The sequence below is a fragment of the Apostichopus japonicus genome, chromosome 8 (genome assembly GCF_037975245.1).
Source record: "Apostichopus japonicus isolate 1M-3 chromosome 8, ASM3797524v1, whole genome shotgun sequence".
Classification (NCBI taxonomy): Eukaryota; Metazoa; Echinodermata; class Holothuroidea; order Aspidochirotida; family Stichopodidae; genus Apostichopus; species Apostichopus japonicus.
In genome coordinates this window covers 21,446,553-21,465,873 of record NC_092568.1, presented here as the reverse complement: position 1 = coordinate 21,465,873, position 19,321 = coordinate 21,446,553, and the positions used below count along the sequence as shown (strand labels likewise).

The 19,321-nt window shown below is 37.3% G+C and overlaps 2 protein-coding genes across 10 annotated transcripts in view; both read left to right on the top strand.

Annotated features, from left to right (window-relative positions):
• LOC139971031 (DNA repair protein RAD51 homolog 2-like) overlaps positions 1 to 19,321 on the top strand; it is a 278,473-nt gene that overhangs the window by 134,798 nt on the left and 124,354 nt on the right. For all 9 annotated transcript variants that reach the window (XR_011794290.1, XR_011794284.1, XR_011794289.1 and 6 more), the window contains exon 8: positions 18,650 to 18,758. Coding sequence is in view for 2 of the 9 variants with exons in the window: in XM_071977185.1 (XP_071833286.1) it covers positions 18,650 to 18,758 (109 nt within the window). In the remaining 7 variants the exon portion in view is untranslated. The remainder of the gene's footprint in view (positions 1 to 18,649; positions 18,759 to 19,321) is intronic.
• Positions 5,770 to 10,518, top strand: LOC139971034 (uncharacterized). The gene is made up of 3 exons (XM_071977190.1): positions 5,770 to 6,373; positions 8,761 to 8,861; positions 9,726 to 10,518. Exons 1-3 carry the CDS (start codon positions 6,282 to 6,284, stop codon positions 9,926 to 9,928), a joined length of 396 nt encoding a protein of 131 aa, XP_071833291.1. The 5' UTR covers positions 5,770 to 6,281; the 3' UTR covers positions 9,929 to 10,518.

The following is a 19,321-nucleotide window of genomic DNA, read 5'->3' as shown; positions in this document are numbered from 1 at the left end:
GGAAAAGGGGGGGGGGGGAAAGGTCCACAATTAAGGGGAGGGGAGTGTGTTTTATCATATTAGAAAATTATTAAGAGACACTAAACAAACCTTTTGAAAGTAGCATTTTTATCAAACCTATCGAGTAAATATATGGACAAGAGAATTGTAAATATATAGATTCAACTATGCATGCCACCCTCATTTGTAAACTTCCTAACTAGTAACGGCAGTTACAGATAACATTTGATATTAAAAATTAAGCCACCTAGACATTCTGTACTGTGAGTCAACACCATCTCATTTTCTTCAATTATTTAATAATACAAACACTTCACTATAGTTGTTGTTACTATTCTTAATTTTGTTATTATTATTACTTTTAATTAAAGTTATAACAAAGGAACTAGTTGTAACTTTTAAAGACTATACCCTTGTCAGTTATATTGTCATAGAGAAGAGGGTCTGTTGTTAATGCAATATGGTAACAATGTATACATACAGGTGTTACCATGAAACAGAAAGGTTTATCGGGAGGGGGTCGAGATTAGGGGAGGGGAAGGGAAAGGGGAGTTGGGGGCTATGAGTATTATTGTCAGAGATTTGTTGGGATAAAGAACCTTTTGCAGCGGGTACATGTGGGGTCCTGTACATTGTAAGGGATGCCATTTAATTTTGAGGGGATAAGGTATGGGGGGAGAGGGGGTTAGGGAAGATATATAGTATTTAAATTGTTGCTCTGGAAAGTACAAAATTCCTTTTTTGAAAAGAAGTCCCTGTGGCTGAAGGTGATATGATTTTCTGTACAGCTTGAAAAAGTTGTTTTATGATCAAATGAAGAATACAAACCTCATGGCCAGCTCTAAATGACTCACTCTTGAATGGAAGGAGGGTACTGTGGGGGGGGGGGGCGAGTGGGGTGGTGGTGAGGAATGAAACAAAACACTCTGTATTGAAATAAACTTCAACACGTATGATCATTTCTTTTTTAACTTAATAAACGACATTTTGTCTAATTAAATGCTATGAATAATTAATTGTCTTCTCTGTTATTAATTATTACAACTGCATTTTTAATATTCACCTCCAGCCTTAATACACAATGTCTGTTTCTCCTCTTAATTCTCTCACTTTCACCATTTAGTACAAGCAGCAGGCATATATATATACCCTGTGTATATACCCATGTACACTGCCTGGCGGTAGATTTTTTTTTTTTTTTTTTTTTACTTGACTCCCAAAGCTGTTTAATATTTTACACTCTAAAGGTCGAGACGTTAAAGTCTTCGTATCGATATTACCCCTCGCTTGACCAGTTAACCATCGGGATGACAATATTCTACTGCTTTTCCATGCATCCCTGTCTTCCATGATGAGTCAGTGTAAGTACTCTCACATCCATCTTATTAACTCCGCCTGACTGCTCAGCGCTCTCTCTTTCACTGTCTCTGATGAACTTATTCAATAAAATATGAACACAGATGGCTCTACTCCCACGGTTCTCCCAAATTCTTTTTGCTTTCCTTAACAATAAACACTGTTTACTTTTCTGAAGCAAAAGAGATCAATGATAATTTACCTATTTGATCGTCTGACTTTTTTTCTTTCGTCTTCTGTTTTTGTTATTTTTTTTCCCCTTCTTCTACTTCTCGGCATCTAATATTTTAGTCTGTATCTCCCTTCTTAATGTGAGCAGTATAGCAGTTCTCACCACCACCAAGACCAAAAAAAATCAATTGAACTTCGCAGTGTTGTATAGCGGCTACAGAACGTACTGCATATGCTTTCCATATAGTCATGTCAGGGAAATAAATGCCATATATTTACGGTCCTGGGATATCTACAAGGAATATTGTTTTTTTCTGGGCTATTTGAACTGTTCCAGAAAAGTAACTTTAGAGTTTTAAGCAAGTATGAATCAAGTATTCTGATTTTGTGTTGTAAAGGTTTATAGTCACGGATTTCTTCTTTTTTATTTCCTTTGGGAAAAGGGAATTGGGGGGGGGGGGGGCAGGCACACACTATGCTTCGTGACAATTTGAGCACACATTTGTTTAAGTTTGTTTTTGTTTAAGTCACATGTTTAATTTCTTCTCTCTCCCTGTCCTGTTTGTTTCCTCTCCTCTTCCTCCTCACTCTCATTCAACACCATTTCTTTACTTCTCCTCCTCCTGCTCCTCCTCCTCCTCCTCCTCCTCCTCCTCCTCCTCCTCCTCCTCCTCATCCTCCTCCTCCTCCTTATCTTTCTAATGCTCATTTTCATCTTCCTCCTTTGCACTACCTTCCTCATCCTTTCTTTACTTTTACTTTACCTTCTTCTCATTCCCCTCCTCCTTCAGTCTCTTCCTCTCTCTTCCTCTCTCCTCCTCCTCCTCCTCCTCCACCTCCTCCTCCTCCTCCACCTCCTCCTCCACCTCCTCCTCCACCTCCTCCTCCTCCTCCTCCTCCTCCTCCTCCTTTGCCATGTGTTTTCTTACTCCTTTGTCATTATCATTTGTCCCTACTTCTCCTTCTCCTTCCCTTCTCCTTCTACTTCTCCTCTTCCTTTAAATCATCTCCTCCTTCCTCACCTCCTCCTCTCCCTTTGACATCTGTTCCACTTCCTCCTTCTCCTCCTTCTCTTTCCTCTGCTTCTCTTTCTCTTATTTCTGCTTCTCCTTTTTTTTCATCCCCCCTCAACAGTTTCATAAAAACACTTCCTACTTAAAGTCTCCTTCTTTACAAATCAATTCTTCAGATTTGATTTTACTCTTTCTTTTCACTTAAAATGTTGATGCTTTGTCCCAGGTCAGCTCACAAAAGAAAAGAATAATACAATACAATACGACAAAATATTGCAAAAGAATGACATATAAAACTTGTATATGAATGAGAACCAGAACAAAGGTCAGTTTCAGAAAGGAAACTGCTTTTTTGTATCTCTCAACCTTGATGTGATGAATTTAGACTAACTAAAGCTTTTACGGACGGCGGTTTGTTTGGCTTCGGAGACAGTGATTATAAACGTGTTGCAGTTCGTTGAAGGTAACGCATTGCTATTGATCTCACCGACAAATTCAATATTCGCTCCTGTTTCTCGACAGTCTATGTGTAATTTTAGTTTTGCCTTCAACTTTTGTTTCCCTGTTGGCTTTTTTTTTACATAAATCCGGGAAAGAGTTAAAAAAAAAAAAAAATTAAAAAAGGGAAGAAGGAGAAAGAATGTCTTAATATTAGGATTTAAATATAGTACTTTATTTTATAATCTAGTTCATATGTTCACATTTTGTTTTGTACAAGGATTTTCAGGTTCTATCAATTTATAATTGATATTTGAGTGGATGAATTTGTCCTCAGCTGTGATATTTAAATTTTGGATAAACTAAACCATTTGTGATTCCTAAAGCTGGATCTCGATATATGTACATATATATATATATATGTACATATATGTATATATATATATATATATATATGTATATATATATATATATATATGTATATATATATATGTATATGCATATATGTATATATATATATATAATTTTTAATTTAACAATGATCAGACTGATTCTTATGATTAAAAAAAGAATAGTTTTAACCAACCTCAGCCAGTGACAAGTAGTAAATTCTACGGTTAATTGACTTTATACCCATAGAAATGTTGCCAATTTCTACATGAAAAGTTTTAACTATTAGATATATTATATATATATATATATATATATATATATATATATATATATTGATATTGATATATATATATTGATATTGATAAATATATATTGATATAAATCTGAGAAAGGTCAAGCAAGCTCATCAACATCCACAGTCATTTGAAAGAAAAACAGTACGTTAACATTGATATTTTTTGTTTCCGTTTGTTAGGTTATGTGTTTATTTCGTTTTTAAGACTGACAAAGATTTCTGATACTGTCATATTCTTAAAAGGATGCCCTGAGACAAACGTTACCTGTTTCGTAACCAACAGTTTTATTTCTTTTGGTTTTTATCTCTTTTTTGGTTTGTTTTTTTTTGTCTTCTTTCTGGCAGATCCTAAGCAATGATGAAGACCATTAAAATGCTACCAAAACCCCAAAGCTGACAGTTTTCACCTTTAGGCTTGCCAAACCGATTATAATCACTCGCGTTTGTCATTTCTCAGTGCACACAAAATGTTCGCGACCCATATCACTTTTTTTTTTCCGGTTTCTGTGGCAACCAAAGCTTGATTGCTTACGTCATGCTCCTTCTTGCCTTCTTGAGCTGAGGTTTAGACGTCTATTAATAGTCGACTCTGCTGGGAGGTATAAATTGTACATGATAGCAGCAGTTGTAGAGTCAGCCACGTACAAGCCCTCGTCCATATAAGATACGACGAGAAGGGTTCCAATCAACGTTTGCCGTACTTGCTCAAAATATATAGAAACTTAAGTGGTACGAGGATCGGTGCAGAGAGAGAGAGAGATACTATATAGCATATATAAATATACACAAAAGATGGCTGTATATAATGCATGGGAACATATTTATGCCGGTCTAAACATCTTATGGCAGTGGCAAAAGGTTTAAAAAACCTGTTCCTGTCCAGGAGACGTTTGCCGTACGATATTACTTTGATATTAACGACTCTGCATTTTGTGAGATATGTATGAGATATGTTTGTAAAAAACCAGCAGTCTGTTTGTGTAGCTGTTGACAAGTGCGATAGAAAAGGCAAAATATGCGGAGATGAGAATCACGACCCGGTTTGTCAGGTATGCTGAAGAGTGAACAACGATACGTGAGGAGCGACTAGATATCTATGAGTCTCTGAGATTCCCTTTGACATGCTATCATTTCGTGATTAGCTAATTCTGACAAAACAGGTCGTAAATCAGATCTGGTGTTTTAAGCTGGTCTGCTTGCTGCCCTGGATCGATTTTTCCAACTGTTTGGAGAGATTAGGATTTACTTTGTTTGTCTGACTCTCTTGCTGTGTAAATTCAGGGTAAAGATTGCAACGATGTAACATTGCCTGTGTTCTTAGCTGCAACAGCGATCTTTGAATGCTGTCTTTTATTTTACGTTAACCCTCGAAACGATGCTGTAGCAGTGGCGGAGCGTCCATACAGTCAGAGGGGGCGGATGCCCCCCCCTGACGGACTCAAATGGACTGCTGGCGCCCTTTTTAGCTTTTTACCACTTTTTACTTATTCGCGATTATTGACTTTTTTATTGCACTCTAATCTACCTATTGACATTTGTCACATTTTGTCGGTGTAATATTCTGACAAAATGCTCTAACGGCTATTTATTCTTCGTTTATCTGCAAATTAGCAAGGCCCGGAAAGGGTCATTTCCGGCGATCTAGGGAGTATCTTTACTCAAAAAAAATTATGTACGCTCCGCGCCAACCTGTGGTGGCGCTCCGCTTAGATAGTGTCGAAAGCGCCCCTACAGACCATTCTCGCCCCCTCTGACCAATACCCCTAGCTCCACCACTGTGCTGTAGGAAAGGGTTTGGTACCAATAATAAAACACTAATGTAACGTGCTTATTCCCTAAATAACCCCCCCCCCTGCCCTCCCTCCCTTTCTCCCTCCCATGCCACATACTATCCTATCATATATCCTAACTGTAAACAAATTAAAATGTAAAGCTTTGCAGTTCGGTATGGTGGACTAGACCTACTCCATACACTACTTGGGAGTGTTAGCTCAGTGGTTAACGCCGGTGCCTTTCAATCATAAGGTTCTGAGTTTGAGTCACTCCAAGATTAATGTATGTGGTCCAGTTACAGAGTTGTTGACAATTGACAGTTCATAATCAAGGCAGTTAAAGGCGATATCGCTCGTAGACTTTTTTTTGAGGGCGCTGGCATTATCGAGGTTTCAGCGAGGTTTAATGGGACCCCTAAAACTCACGTGACCTCGGTGGCAAATTTAGATCAGTGAATAGCACAGGCAAGCGTATGCGTAACAAGCCCGTACCCATGCACACATAATGTTATAGCACAGCATTTCAGATTATTGTACTGTTTACCGCAAAGGATTTTCGTACGCGATAGTTTGTTGTTTGTGTGCCTTTTGAGTAAAGAATACTGTACGATTTTCGTACAAATACATTCGATTAGACTAGAGTATAGTGACAATCATGGAAAAGGGATCAGGGCAAGGAGAATCGGGCGAAAGAAAACGACCTTATCCTGGAACGAGCGTATAGGTTCAAGTGGAGGAAAGCCATTGTTGCATGGACCTGACAAAAACAGCAGTGCAAAGGAACAACAGCGACGAAGAGATGCCACGAAGATCTATCTTCTACGTTCCTACGTAAACTGGCAAATGGAGAAAGAACTCTACAAACATGTCCACGATTTGACTTCTGTTAGCAACGCAGATTTCGCAGAACATTTGCTTCAGGATCACACAAAAAGGTAATGATTTGCTAAGCTAGGCTAAAACTGTATAGGGTAATACTAGTACATAGTAGTACTACAGGGTATTGTCCTAGGTAACTGTCAGTATTGCGAAGTACAGAAAACTGCAAAGTTCGGACACCCCTAAGAAATACACGATTTCACCATGATAACCTACAAGCGAAAGCCAATATCACTAAAAACTAGGAAGCTACAGTTATTTCCTCTCCAAAATGACCCGTGCGCAAGTATGTACGTACATATCTGTCAATAAAATGAAGATAGTTTTTGGGGTATTTTAAGGCTTAGGTGTTCGAACTTCGCAGTGTCTATGCTATTGTATTTGTAACATACATGATTTGATGAGCCTCGGCTTTGTAACTAGGCCTATCATTCATTATTTTTCCAATGGACCTAGCGTATGCTAACCTTATCATACTTATCCTAGCACAAAATAGCAGTAAGTTGTATTACTGAGTCATCATCATCACTGTTTGTGAATGCTTGTCATGAGGATACTGTATAGGCCGTTTCTTACGACTAGTCGTAACAATTATAAACTATTCTTACGACAAAGGCAAATTCAAGTGCAGTAAATAAAGCAACTGCGCATGTAGTAGAGGTAACCCTAAACATAACCCTAACCCTAACCGGAAGTTATTGTTACTCATCGTCGTAAAATTAGTACTCCTAATCATAAAAATAGCAACTGCCCATGCGTAGTCGGAAATTATTCTTACGACTAGTTGTAAGAATAGCCACTTTGTACTGTATACAGTTAAAAATTAAAATATCCTTCCTAAAGAAGACTCACAGGGACTGGGGGTCTTTAGTTTCACTCCTCATATTTATGCCATGGAAAGCTGGGCCTTCTCATCACCAAAAAGTAAACTGTTTTTGCCTCAACAAATTGATGGAAATATATTTTCTAACCACTAGGCCTAGGTGATATGTTCATCCCCACCCCCTCCAGGTTCTAAATTGTTATCAGCTGTCCTTGTTTGAAGAATAATTCTTGTGAATGAGCATTTGAAAGAAAAGCCTCACCTATGCCCAGTCATAATTAACTGGGCATATAACATAGGAGTAAGGCCTATAGTATTAGTAATAAGTAATCAGAATTTAGTGTTCATAGTAACTGTATTCCCTAATTTTGTAATATACACCAGTGAGGAAGGCCTACTGTGCTGTACAAGTACAACCACATGGACCTGCAATTTTTCCTATAAAAATAATACATCTACATAAATAATTTAGAATCACTCCTAACTGATTCACATGTTTTCACACCGCTGCGTATGCAACTAGACCTTAGGTTTTTCTAAGGTCAGCCACAGCCAGCATATATGCAATCAAGTTTTAATGGTTCATTTGGGCAACAGGGTGTTATACTGTTATCTACTGACTGTCTGTCCAATATTCCAGCAATCATGTGTACATATCTGTGTTTGGGATTTTTGAAGGAACCCAACTGCTATGCAAGAAGTTAGGTAAATTAGCCTCACAAATTGAGGGACCATATTAGTACATATAGCTATACCTATATAAACCTTTATATAGCCATGCCTGGAGGTAAGAAAGTACCAGTTTTTTTTTTGCGTGTAGGCCTGATGCTCATACTTTATGATGCTGTGCTAAGTTATCATATTTTTTATATATAGTCAGTATATACTATGCTTGTTTTTGTTCAGCTTCTTGTGAATGATCTGATGTTTAGTGTTCAAAAATTATAATATCTATTAAATTTGGTGGCCGAAACTATCTCTTGTGGAGAGTAATCTAGCGTTAAATTAATGGTAGTCTGAAATCAAGCTATTCATGTGTAAACAGGAATTTTTCACAATGGTGGGCTTATGTCATGGTGTAAGCTACAGTAGCATCTCAATTCTCACTCATGAAACCAACTGCTCACATAAACAGGAAGTTTACACAGTAGGTAAATAATGAGTGTACATCAAACTCTCATCAAAAGACTGGACATCTTTTAGCGATATGAAACCAATCAGTTCACTAAGACAGGAAGTTTACATAGTAAATTTTACATTGACATGTGAGCTCAAGTTGTTGGGCAAGCAGTTGGGCAACACAAAATTATCCTTACAATTCTTGAAAGGTACCGCGGTTTATGGATATGTTGAAGAAGAGTATGAAAGAATATCTCATCCTTATCTGGGTTTAAATCAATGTGGGTTAACAATATGTTATTATTGAAATATGCCTAAGTGTTTGTTTGTTACTTTTCTCTTTCATATTTTTTCTTGGGTAGGTATGATAAAAACATGTATGTTTGTAATGATTTGGTCATTACCAGATTCATTATGCATACAATTAAGCTTGGGGTGTACAGTAAAATTACTATTTCAGTTATATGATTTACGGACAATTTTTTTGGTTTCATTGTATAGGTTTCAAATGCATCTTTTCCGGAAAGATGCTGAAAGTCAAACAGAGGCATTCTCAGCAGCTGTCACCACAGAAAGATCAGTTGACACTCAGAAAGGAGAAGGTAAATTTATATGTTTATCCTTGCATGAATTACAGACTGGAAGAGCAGTGCTAATCTTATCTGATCTGATGTGATCAGAAAAATAATACAATTTCATTCTCATTTAATTCCAAAAGAAAAGAAAAAAATGGTAGCATATTGCTCATCCACTAAAAAGCATACATGTGTATGAAAATTTATAAAAGTAAGTGGGCCTGATATTATCAGGATCTTCTTTAGAGGCAAACTGACTAGTAACAGTAAATTCAAGAGACACAATAGAGCCTGGAACAGAGAGGACATGGTGAACACAAAGAAAGAAGTTAATGGTGTATTGAACAAAAGGAGTCAGTGAAAGCAGAGGTATTTAGATAAACTGTGGAGTACAAAGCGAGGATTAAGTAAGGAGAGAGGGCGAATAAACTATAGCAGAATACAGAGATGGAGCAGGATAAAGTTAGTCATGTCCTTCCTGTATATTGAGCCTATTCAGTTGAATGGTGCTAGGGCATTCCGTCCGCTCACTTTATCTCTGCTGTGGTGTACTATGTCTGAGATGGTTAGTCTACGAATTCAGTTACCTGTTGGGACATGTCTTTAATGGTATGATTGGGCAGCTGAAAGTGTTCCCCTACTGGAGTCTCCATTTTCATGGTATTGACTTGTGACTAGAACTGCTTCTTGAGGGTGGTCTTGGTTTCACCAACATACTTGTAACTTCAATGTCCTCTAAACTCAATGACACCATTTAAATTGAAATATCAGTTTCCAGTGCTGCATAAGTGTGATAAGTTCTAAACAAAAGGTATATTTTTAGTCACAGCCATAGAAGCTATAGCAGGATACTTGCAATCTAGTAACTCTTGTTTTATGTAATCTCTACAGATACTCCTGATCCAGTTACTTCAACACCTCTCAAGAAGCCATCTGCCAATGTTCTGTCCAATGTTACCAGTAGGATTAGATATGGAGCAGCATGGGAGAAAAACCTCAGACTATACGAATACACATTGCCACATTTACATGATCCTGAACAAAAGAGATCATACATATGGCAGGGGCAAGCACTTTTCCCAGACTTTTGTTGACAGGTTGTGCGACATTCACAAATGTTGGATTAGCAGCTAATGATACATCTGCATCACCAGATTGAGATAAATTGCTTTCGTCCATTTTGTTCGATAGTAGCTATGACTGTGAATCAGGAGCTTGGCCACCCTCTAAGTCAAGGTGGGCAAGGTTGGGGAAATTCAATCAAGGAGTAACAATCAGAGAATGGCCAGCTTTATATTATTGTATATAGGCCTACACGCACAGCGTGTATAAATATCTGTATCGGTTTATTTATACTGGTGTTCATTTCCGTTGCCAGGAGGGGATATGATTTGAACGTGGGGGAGGGTGTGGGGGGGTGGGGAGGGGGTCCCATTTGAAGTGTCCAAACGATGCTAATCTTTACATCTATCTTCTTGAATCACATGTACCCCTATCGACACGATCAATCAGTCCTGTCTCTCACCTCCTCTCATGCACTGGTGTATTTATTTCCTGGCAAGATAACAGTTAGGCATAGTAAGGGTCAGAGGTCATCACAACTTAAAGAGTTGTGCGAGTCCCTGTGGTCTCTTACATCCTGGTAGCAGTAGAGAGAAGAAGCCTAATAGATCAGAAACCATAATCATCTTCTGTTGTGTCTTATTTTCCAGCATCCTTGAAACATTATATCCTTCCCCTTTGATTTCTTGATGTCATAAAGCTGTATTTATGTGGTGCATTATTTAATTCCAGTATTTAGATTGTATATTCTTCTTGTGTATTGACAGTATCCCAGTGATCTCCATTTTTCTGCTCTTGGTTTTTTTCTCTCTGTACTTTCATATCATATCTATCTCTACCCCTAGCCTCCATCTCCACATTTTCTTTACTTTCTTCCTCCATCCCTTCATCTGTCTTTCACGCTTTCTTTCTTGACCTCTTTCCTCCCCTCTGTTTACCCTGTATGTTTTAGTTTGCGAATCCCCCCCCCCCGCATCTCACCCCCAAAAAAGTTCACAAGGTTGACAAGTCTCCCCGTGCTAGTCCCAAGCTATACACCCTTGTTGTGGTGACCGTTCAATATACTTGCGGATCAAATGGAAAGCCCCACCCCCCCCCCCACCCCTTACTTCCCAGTGTCATGAATCGGCAAATGGAAGATTATTCGGAGTTGTTCGTGATGGTTCAATGATCTTATAGTCAGGCATAGGCCTATACGGTTCTCTTTGTCCTTCATTGCCGTCGAAGTTTGAAATGAATTAATCGTGCTAGGAACTTCCGGGCAATGTTTAATTTTCTGTGGCAAGAAAAAAAGTTTCTCCCCAGTCTCTCCTGGTTGACTATATAGAGCCCGTTCGCCTATATGGTCACACAATAGTATAGATAAGTATGATCCATGCAGACATCTAGTATATATTTTTTTAAATTCAATCCAATTTCAGTTAAAGTTACGAGTTGTAATTCGAGTCAGTCGTGATGAGGTGCCCCATGGTGGAGCTGGGTAACCCACCCCAACCCCGTTGCCGACTTTTTGGCATTTCGTTGGGAGCCGTTCGGAACAAGAAACAGGATAGTCAATTCTGGGAGTACAGTACGCTGGAAACCAATACACTGACGTGATTTAGAAAAAAAAAAGTTTTTTGCTTTGACGGCCGATGCTCAGCGAGACACTTTTCAATGGAAATAACTATTAGTTTATTGTTCATGTACTTATTCCCTTTTTGCCAATCCTTTCTAAAGAGGGTGGAGCCGCCCCTTATGGCAACGTATTTTCCTTTCCTTTTCCGTTCAAGTTTCGTTATTTTTTAATTCGGGTCAAAGGGGTGCAAGGACAGGGTTTACGTGCACCGGTTAGGTGACGGGGTGCAGCTAGGGCAAGTGCTCTGTGATCGCCTAAAGGGCCCGTTGCCAGGAGTCCAAAAATAATTAAATATACATATTTATCTGTATATGGTATATGACATAAAATGCTTTGTCTTTCCCTCCTGATATATAACTAAAATTTATATATAAAATACAATGTAAGCTGTGACTCAGTCTATGTATAATTAATACCTAAATTGGCTGAAATACCAATTGTTCACACATGACGGACTTGACTTTACGTTTGATACCCAATAGTTTGTAATCACTTCAGTCAATTTTTTCACTCATTCGCGTTTGTCTTTTTGTGACACCAGTCAGCGTGAATCAGACATAAAGTTCATAACTATTAGTTTCTTGAGCTGTTTCTTGACTTCGACTGCTCACCATGTAGGCCTAAAAGAGTAAAAGCAGGGAACTGCTAGAGTAGCAGCTCCCTGGTCGAACTATTACGCCTGATGCAAAGCTCGACCGTAACCTATACTGTACAGCCCATTAGTTGTGAAAAGTTCTGAACGTAAAACAAAGCACTGAGTTTTGTATCACACAACACACACGAAAACGCGGCGTAATACCGCATACTACTGACCAGGGAGTTGTTCCATAACAACTCCCTGTACTGCCACAGACAAGAAACTATGCAGGAATTTCGCCAAGGCCACCGTTCAAGTAACCGAACCCGTTTATTGCTTACTAGCCGTAAATACGGGATTGCTGAGAAATTACGAGACAACAGCGACGATCCGATAGAGGGTAGTATTGATATTATTTTTGAATCGGGTGGTGTGAAGGACAGAATTTACGAGGAAATTACGAGCGATCCCACCTTTAATCTAAGAGACTGCCTTCAGTCAGCTTGTGGCTTTGATATTAAGCCAATGATGGTTTCTTGAGGAGTTCCTGCTTGCAGGAGGATCTAAAAAACATACAATACATGCATACAAACATAAATGAATAAAGTAATGTTGTCAAAATACATGGTGATGAGTAAATTGTCCCTTCTGTTTCACAACTTATTTTAGACCTCCATACAGTAATACAGCCATAATAAGTCATAGTTGTTTTTAATTGTATCTGAGAGCTGTTTGAGAGATTTGGTGAAATGTTATAAGTCTCTGATATTTCATTTTTAATGTAGTTATACAAGTTCGATATTTTACAGCTTGCACATTTGAACCTTAACATGTTTATGTAATTTTGCAAAGGAAACTTCTGTCGTCAAATTGGAGAGTTGGAGAAATAGACTGCAATGTTTAAAGTCGATTACGTTAATCACGTCTCTGTCAAGAGATTTTTAAACTCTTGAGAATTTCTGTTAATTACTTTTCTCAAATGATATGTCAACAACTGAGGTGGTTGTTAGACCAAACAACAATACTCCAGTATCCATAACAAATCAAACCTAGCCTTAACTTTGCATGAGAATCAGGGCTTAAGTTGTTAGTCATTTAATGGTTAAGACTATGAGACTCCTATTTAATCCATGAAATTTTCATGGACGTTAATAAAACAGAACATTGTGCAGTTTAGTATATAAACTTGATTGTATCTGGTAAGAGGTAAAATATATTGACTAAGGAATGGAACCTGTGCTACTATAAGAATTAAGACAATGAAACCAGTACTGTTTTATTTATATGCAGTAATGTAAGGTCTACATACACCTATGAACAACATTGTCCTAATCACTCTAATAGGCATTAGAAGTCACGAAAATAGCTGCAACTAGTCCCATCAAAATCCATCAAAGATTTACCACTTTTACAAGTCTTTACTTAATTCTAGTTTTATTTTTGCATAAACATTAGTTAATTATACACATTTGAGGATGTAAAGGGAGTCAGACTGCCTAATTTCCTCTTATGTTATTCCTTTGTTTTCACAACCTTCTTTTCAAGGATACGAAAGACAGGTTCGTGGCCCTGTGAAATGAGGAAGATCACATTAAAAATGATATATGTGCTGAGGGCTTGTAATTAGGGGTTAACTTAATTAAGGGCTAAAATAAGAACTTTGATGAGGGAAATACTCTACATCATAGTCTGCACATATTTAATGAGTTTCCCAGATTTATCAAAACTTTCAAATGAGTATATCTTGTAAACGAAAAAGAGCTTTTCGAAAAATGTCAACAGATTTTGAACGAGACTATCCCACACGACAGATGTAACTGAATATGGGGCAAATTGTGTAGGTGATCTTACAGAAACTTGCAGGTGATCCAGCCAGATAAGATATATGCTTGGCTTCGATTTGCAAGTTTTAGCATCAACCAACCTCCTGAGGTTCCCATACACTGTATAGTTCAGATCTTGATCTCCTCCCAAGGGAAGGTTGAAATTCAAAGCCGATGCCCCACGAAAACAAGTCTGACACGACGTACTACCGCTCGAGGACAAAAAGATAATAGATTTCAGAATTCAAAGGGTATGGTTTAATTGACAACAACATGTTGGCATCTTTGAAACAATAGTATATATACATGTTGATGTATAGATTATACAGCAGGTACATTACATTTATAGGAAAACTATACCATATATACAAAGCTTATAAGAGACTAGGTTAGCTAGAGATACTATACATGTGTGGATATCTTTCATCTAGAGGATATACTACATACAGATATCTGTAATCAAGGGGATATCCTTCATATGTCTCATCTAAGTGATACTATACATTATGCTATACATATCCAAGGGATACCAAAAATATAGATGTCTTTCTTTTACGGCATATATATATGTATAAAATTATATATATATAGATATATATAGTTCTATTCACTGCGGCGATCATCAGGCAACTGATGATCACCGCAGTGAAAAGAACTCAATGTTTGTGTGAAACTCTGAGTTGGTACGCGATGGAACAGCGTGTTTATACATATAGGCTTTCAATATTTATATCTATCTATCTATATATATATATATATATATATATATTAGTTGAGACTAGTGGAACACTAGCAGTTGATACTCAGAGTTTCACACGTTTCCGCGATCATCAGACAGCTCGATCATCTGCGGGAGTTGTCAGATGACCGCTCAACGCGTGAAACTCTGAGTAACAACTACTAGTGTTCCACAAGTCTCAACTACTTCTCACCTATACTTCCCTGTGTCCATAGGACATTGGGCACTCTGCGCCAAGAAAGACGCCAACAAACCAAATATATATATAATATATATAGATGCCAATCAACCACATACATTTATACATATATACACATACACACACTATATTCAGGGGATACTACAAATTTGTAATCCCTTACCCACGGATATTATGCATATATTATCTCTCTTCCAGGGGTAATTATATCCAAAGATAAGGGTACTACACACATTTAGATGTCTTTTATACATGGGTTACTCTGCCTGGAAATAGACATCTCTCATTGGAAGCTTGGATACAGCACACACATATACCTCTTATCCACAATACTGCACATATAACTCAGCTTTAAATAGTATTATTATTATTTTTTAACATTATTGCTTTAGGATCGGTATCTTGATCCCTGTAGCTCAGTATCATCGATCTAGGCATGATGTTATAATTTTTCCCTCAGTGCAAAAGGGAGTTGAACGAACCCCAAAATGTATATTTGAATGCCTTGCAGAGAAAAACAGTGCAATTTGGTATTCTTCAAGTTTGTGTAATTCCTTATAAATAAATATATTACCTTACTCATTGTATGATCTAGCATACAAAGCTATTGCAAAGAAAAATGAATTTTGTGTTATTGAAATGAATTGTTCAAGTTCTTCTACCATCATTGCTGATTTATACCATTCTCAGATAGCTTCTGGTTAATAAAATTCATTCAAACTCTATTAAAACTAATGAATTATCTAAAGTTCCACATAGAGATATCCACAAAAGTATTAAGCAAATCAAAGATTGCCCTATGTGGCTTCATTTAACTTCTTCCCCTCCTTCTCCCTACCCCTCCACCAAATAACATAACAGCACTTATTACCTCACTTCGATGTTTTACTGTTATATAAATGGGATATAAATATGTCCTATATTAATTTAAGTCTGTAAAATGAAAGAAACTACCTGGAGAATTTTGTTTTTTTTTGAGAAAATGGTATGGTTTAACATTCATATCAAGGGTATCCATTTTGTCCAATGTGCCATTTTGTTTTATGGTGAAGAGACACACTCTTAGAACTCCTCTTCATATGTTCAGTGTGAAAGTTAAAAAACAGTTGCTATGGGAACTATTTACTGTATTATTCAATAGTGTTTATATAAATGTCACCACGGGCATTTGCAAACTTCATGTCTATTTAAATTAAAAACCGATACAAACTAATTGATGATTCAATGATGCCATTTTAGACTTTCTCATGTCATAACTCCTGTTTATGAAGTAAAGGTTCCATCTCCCAAATGTCATAGAAAGTTGTTTTGAGTGGTTTGAGAGATCCATTCTAATGTATCTCATAAACTCAACAATACTGGTCTTGTTTGTGTGTCATTGCCTACAGTGCAGCTATTTTACACAAGCTTATATGAAATGGTATACCATTACTTACACAAAGAAATTGTCAAACGCCTTCAATCCATACAAATTGCAATCTGCTCAGAAGCAATAATTCTTAAATATCAATTAAAATAATTACAATTAGGTTATAATGTGAATGAATTATGCCAATGGGTAAACTGTGTTTGCATTTCTTTTTTTCTTTGAAATATTGCATTTCAACTTCTTCCAAAAGGTTAAACTTTAATATAGATGAAGGATTCATCTTAGGGAATGGAGTTAAATGGTTACCAGATCATTTCTTTGGTTTCGTGGTTTTAAGAAGACACATTGCATTCCTCGTGACATTAAGACTGAATGAAAATTAAATTTCACCTACTCTAAACTATTCTCTTATACTGATGATATTGCTACAGATCACTGATCTCTCTTGCTTTCGGTAGAATGAACTCAGCAGTCGTAGACCTACACACATATATTTTATCTTTCCTATATTCAGATCGGTTATTCCTCCTCCCCCCCTCTCCTCTCCCCTCCCTCCCCCTTTCCAAAAGTGCAAAGTCTTGAATATTTAATTGAGGTCATTGGAATTAATTGAAGTATTGTGATTACTTTTCACCATCAAAGAGGTCACGACAAGATGACGAGGATGGAGACATTGATGAAGATAGCTCATGCTTGAAGAGGATGGATGAGGCTGCCTTAATTGTTTTATGAAATTTTCATTTGCTGAACTTTGAATTGTACAATGTTATTCAAAGTTATTTTACTGATAATGAAGGGTTCAGATGTGTATTTCTTAAACACTTTTGTCCTCTATCAAAGGAAGACAAAGAAAAGAAGAAAAGGAAAAATTGTTGGAAGAAAAATTATTTACTTTTCTTCACCATGGTAATATGGATATTATCAGTCATTGCACATTTGCTGACCACTATAATGACTGTATTCAGATTTCCAGAGTTTTTAGTTGTATCGGCTTCAGTCGAGCTGACACAACATGTTGCATTTTGCCCCCGACTGTCGGTCGATGATGGTCGTGCATTTATCTCCAGAACCAAACTTGGGGAAATAATTTTGCACGTGACCTAAATGTGTACTGTTCGTTCAGTTTGCGCTCACCTGTAAGTGGTCATTCAGTTTTCTGGATTCACTTGTATGATTATGGACCTTGGCATGACTAAAGCAGGCCATCAGAACAGTCATGCACTGCATGTTTCATTTACTCTATGATTATGGGCCTTGGCGAATGAAAAGCAGGCCATCAGAACAGCAGTGTACCTGATATTTCATCTCTTGTATGACTATGGGCCTTGGCGACAAAAAGTAGGCCACTCAGAACAGTTCTGTACTTGATGTTTCATCTGTCGTATGACTATGGTCCTTGGCAACAAAAAGCAGGCCTCACAGAACACCCCTGTACTTGATGTTTCATCTCTTGTATGACTATGGATCCTTGGCGATGAAAAGCAGGCAACGAAAAGCATGACGACAAAAAGCATGGTTCATCTATTTTAACCTTCTTCATTCATGCTGTTTGTAGTCTGACATTTTATTAATAAGTATCATAAATGACAAGTGAGGCAGTAAGGTCAAGAGAGGACTAAGGAGGAGTACCTGAAACATCCCCACCCATCCCCCCCCCCCCCGCACCTTCCATATGCCATTCCCACATTAGCATCATCACTATACATGTCTTACTCCAGCTCTCTCCAAAGTGTACTAATCAGTAGATTACACATTTTAACCTGCATGCATGTAAAACTGCCTGTATGTAAACTGTATCTCTATATTCTCTGCAGTGTACAACAGATCTGTAAGTCCTTTTCCAAGGAAGGGAATCTTTACAAAGATAGTTTATTTGTCATTATGGCATCTTTCATTTTTCAAGACTCAATAATTCATGTATATTTCAGTGACCATCATATCCAAGTGATTGAACTCTGGTTATACATGCTACCTGCCAACTTTTGGTCGAGCAATTTTCCTGCTCCGTAAACTTTCTCCTGCAATAATTTTGCAGTTTTGATGAGGTCCTAAATTCAGTCATTCTTTTCTTCATCGTTCTATCGAAGCATATTAAAGTATCCTTCCTGAATTTGATTTGTTTATTTCATGTAATTTAGACCATGCATGATGCCCTTCTTCAATGATTGACATGAATTGACAATATTTTATATATCTCCATCTACCTCATATACATATTTATGTACTCACCTCATTACTTACCAATCTCCTCACAACTTTTACACTCTCAAGGCCTATACAGGATGCTCTATTTGATGTGAAACTATCAAAAATGTGTTTTCTGAACCAAAGCTGAAATTATGCTTTTTAAATCTATCACTTTCATGCACAGGAAAATATATACGCCTTCAATTCTTTTTTTTCCTTCTCTGATCTTGCAAATTTGCAGATTGTGGTGACAAACCAGATCACGACCAGGATTGGACAGCTGCAGTCACATGTGGCTCAGGGTGGCCACGTTCAAGAATATGGCCAAGGGGATTCAGTTACAACCATAGGTAAATAAATGATTTCAACATTGTGCAATACAGCAAACAGTTCTCATCTAGATCCTACTACATGTTTACAGAGCATGAGATATAAGAACACACATCACTGCTCCCATCATATTCAAAGTAGACAGGTCACCGGTTTAATATATTGGCCTCAAATTTTTGCAAGCTATGCCATGAATATTTCAAAAGTCTTTCTGCGGTGGCGGTTCTGGACCTTCGGTTTTATCCTCAAACAGTGAGGAGTGCTAAGCTTTAGACAATTAAAAATTGTCTGTGCAAGTGTGGAATGAAGCAAAATGCCTTTGAGATTTATTCATAGATATACGACGACCGTGGACCTTTTTCTAACCAAAATTTGGTTGAAATACTTTAGCCATTTCATAATTCTGATAACTGCATCGTTATTAATATTAATTACCTCATTAATTTTGTGGTGGTAGTTTTGGCTTTTGTCCTTCAGTTTGTTTTTCACTTGTGAGATTTTTTTCCTGCTCTAATTCCCAAAAGCAATATATTGAGTTTTCGCTATTTATTTATTTATTTTCATTATTTCTGTTATGATTACA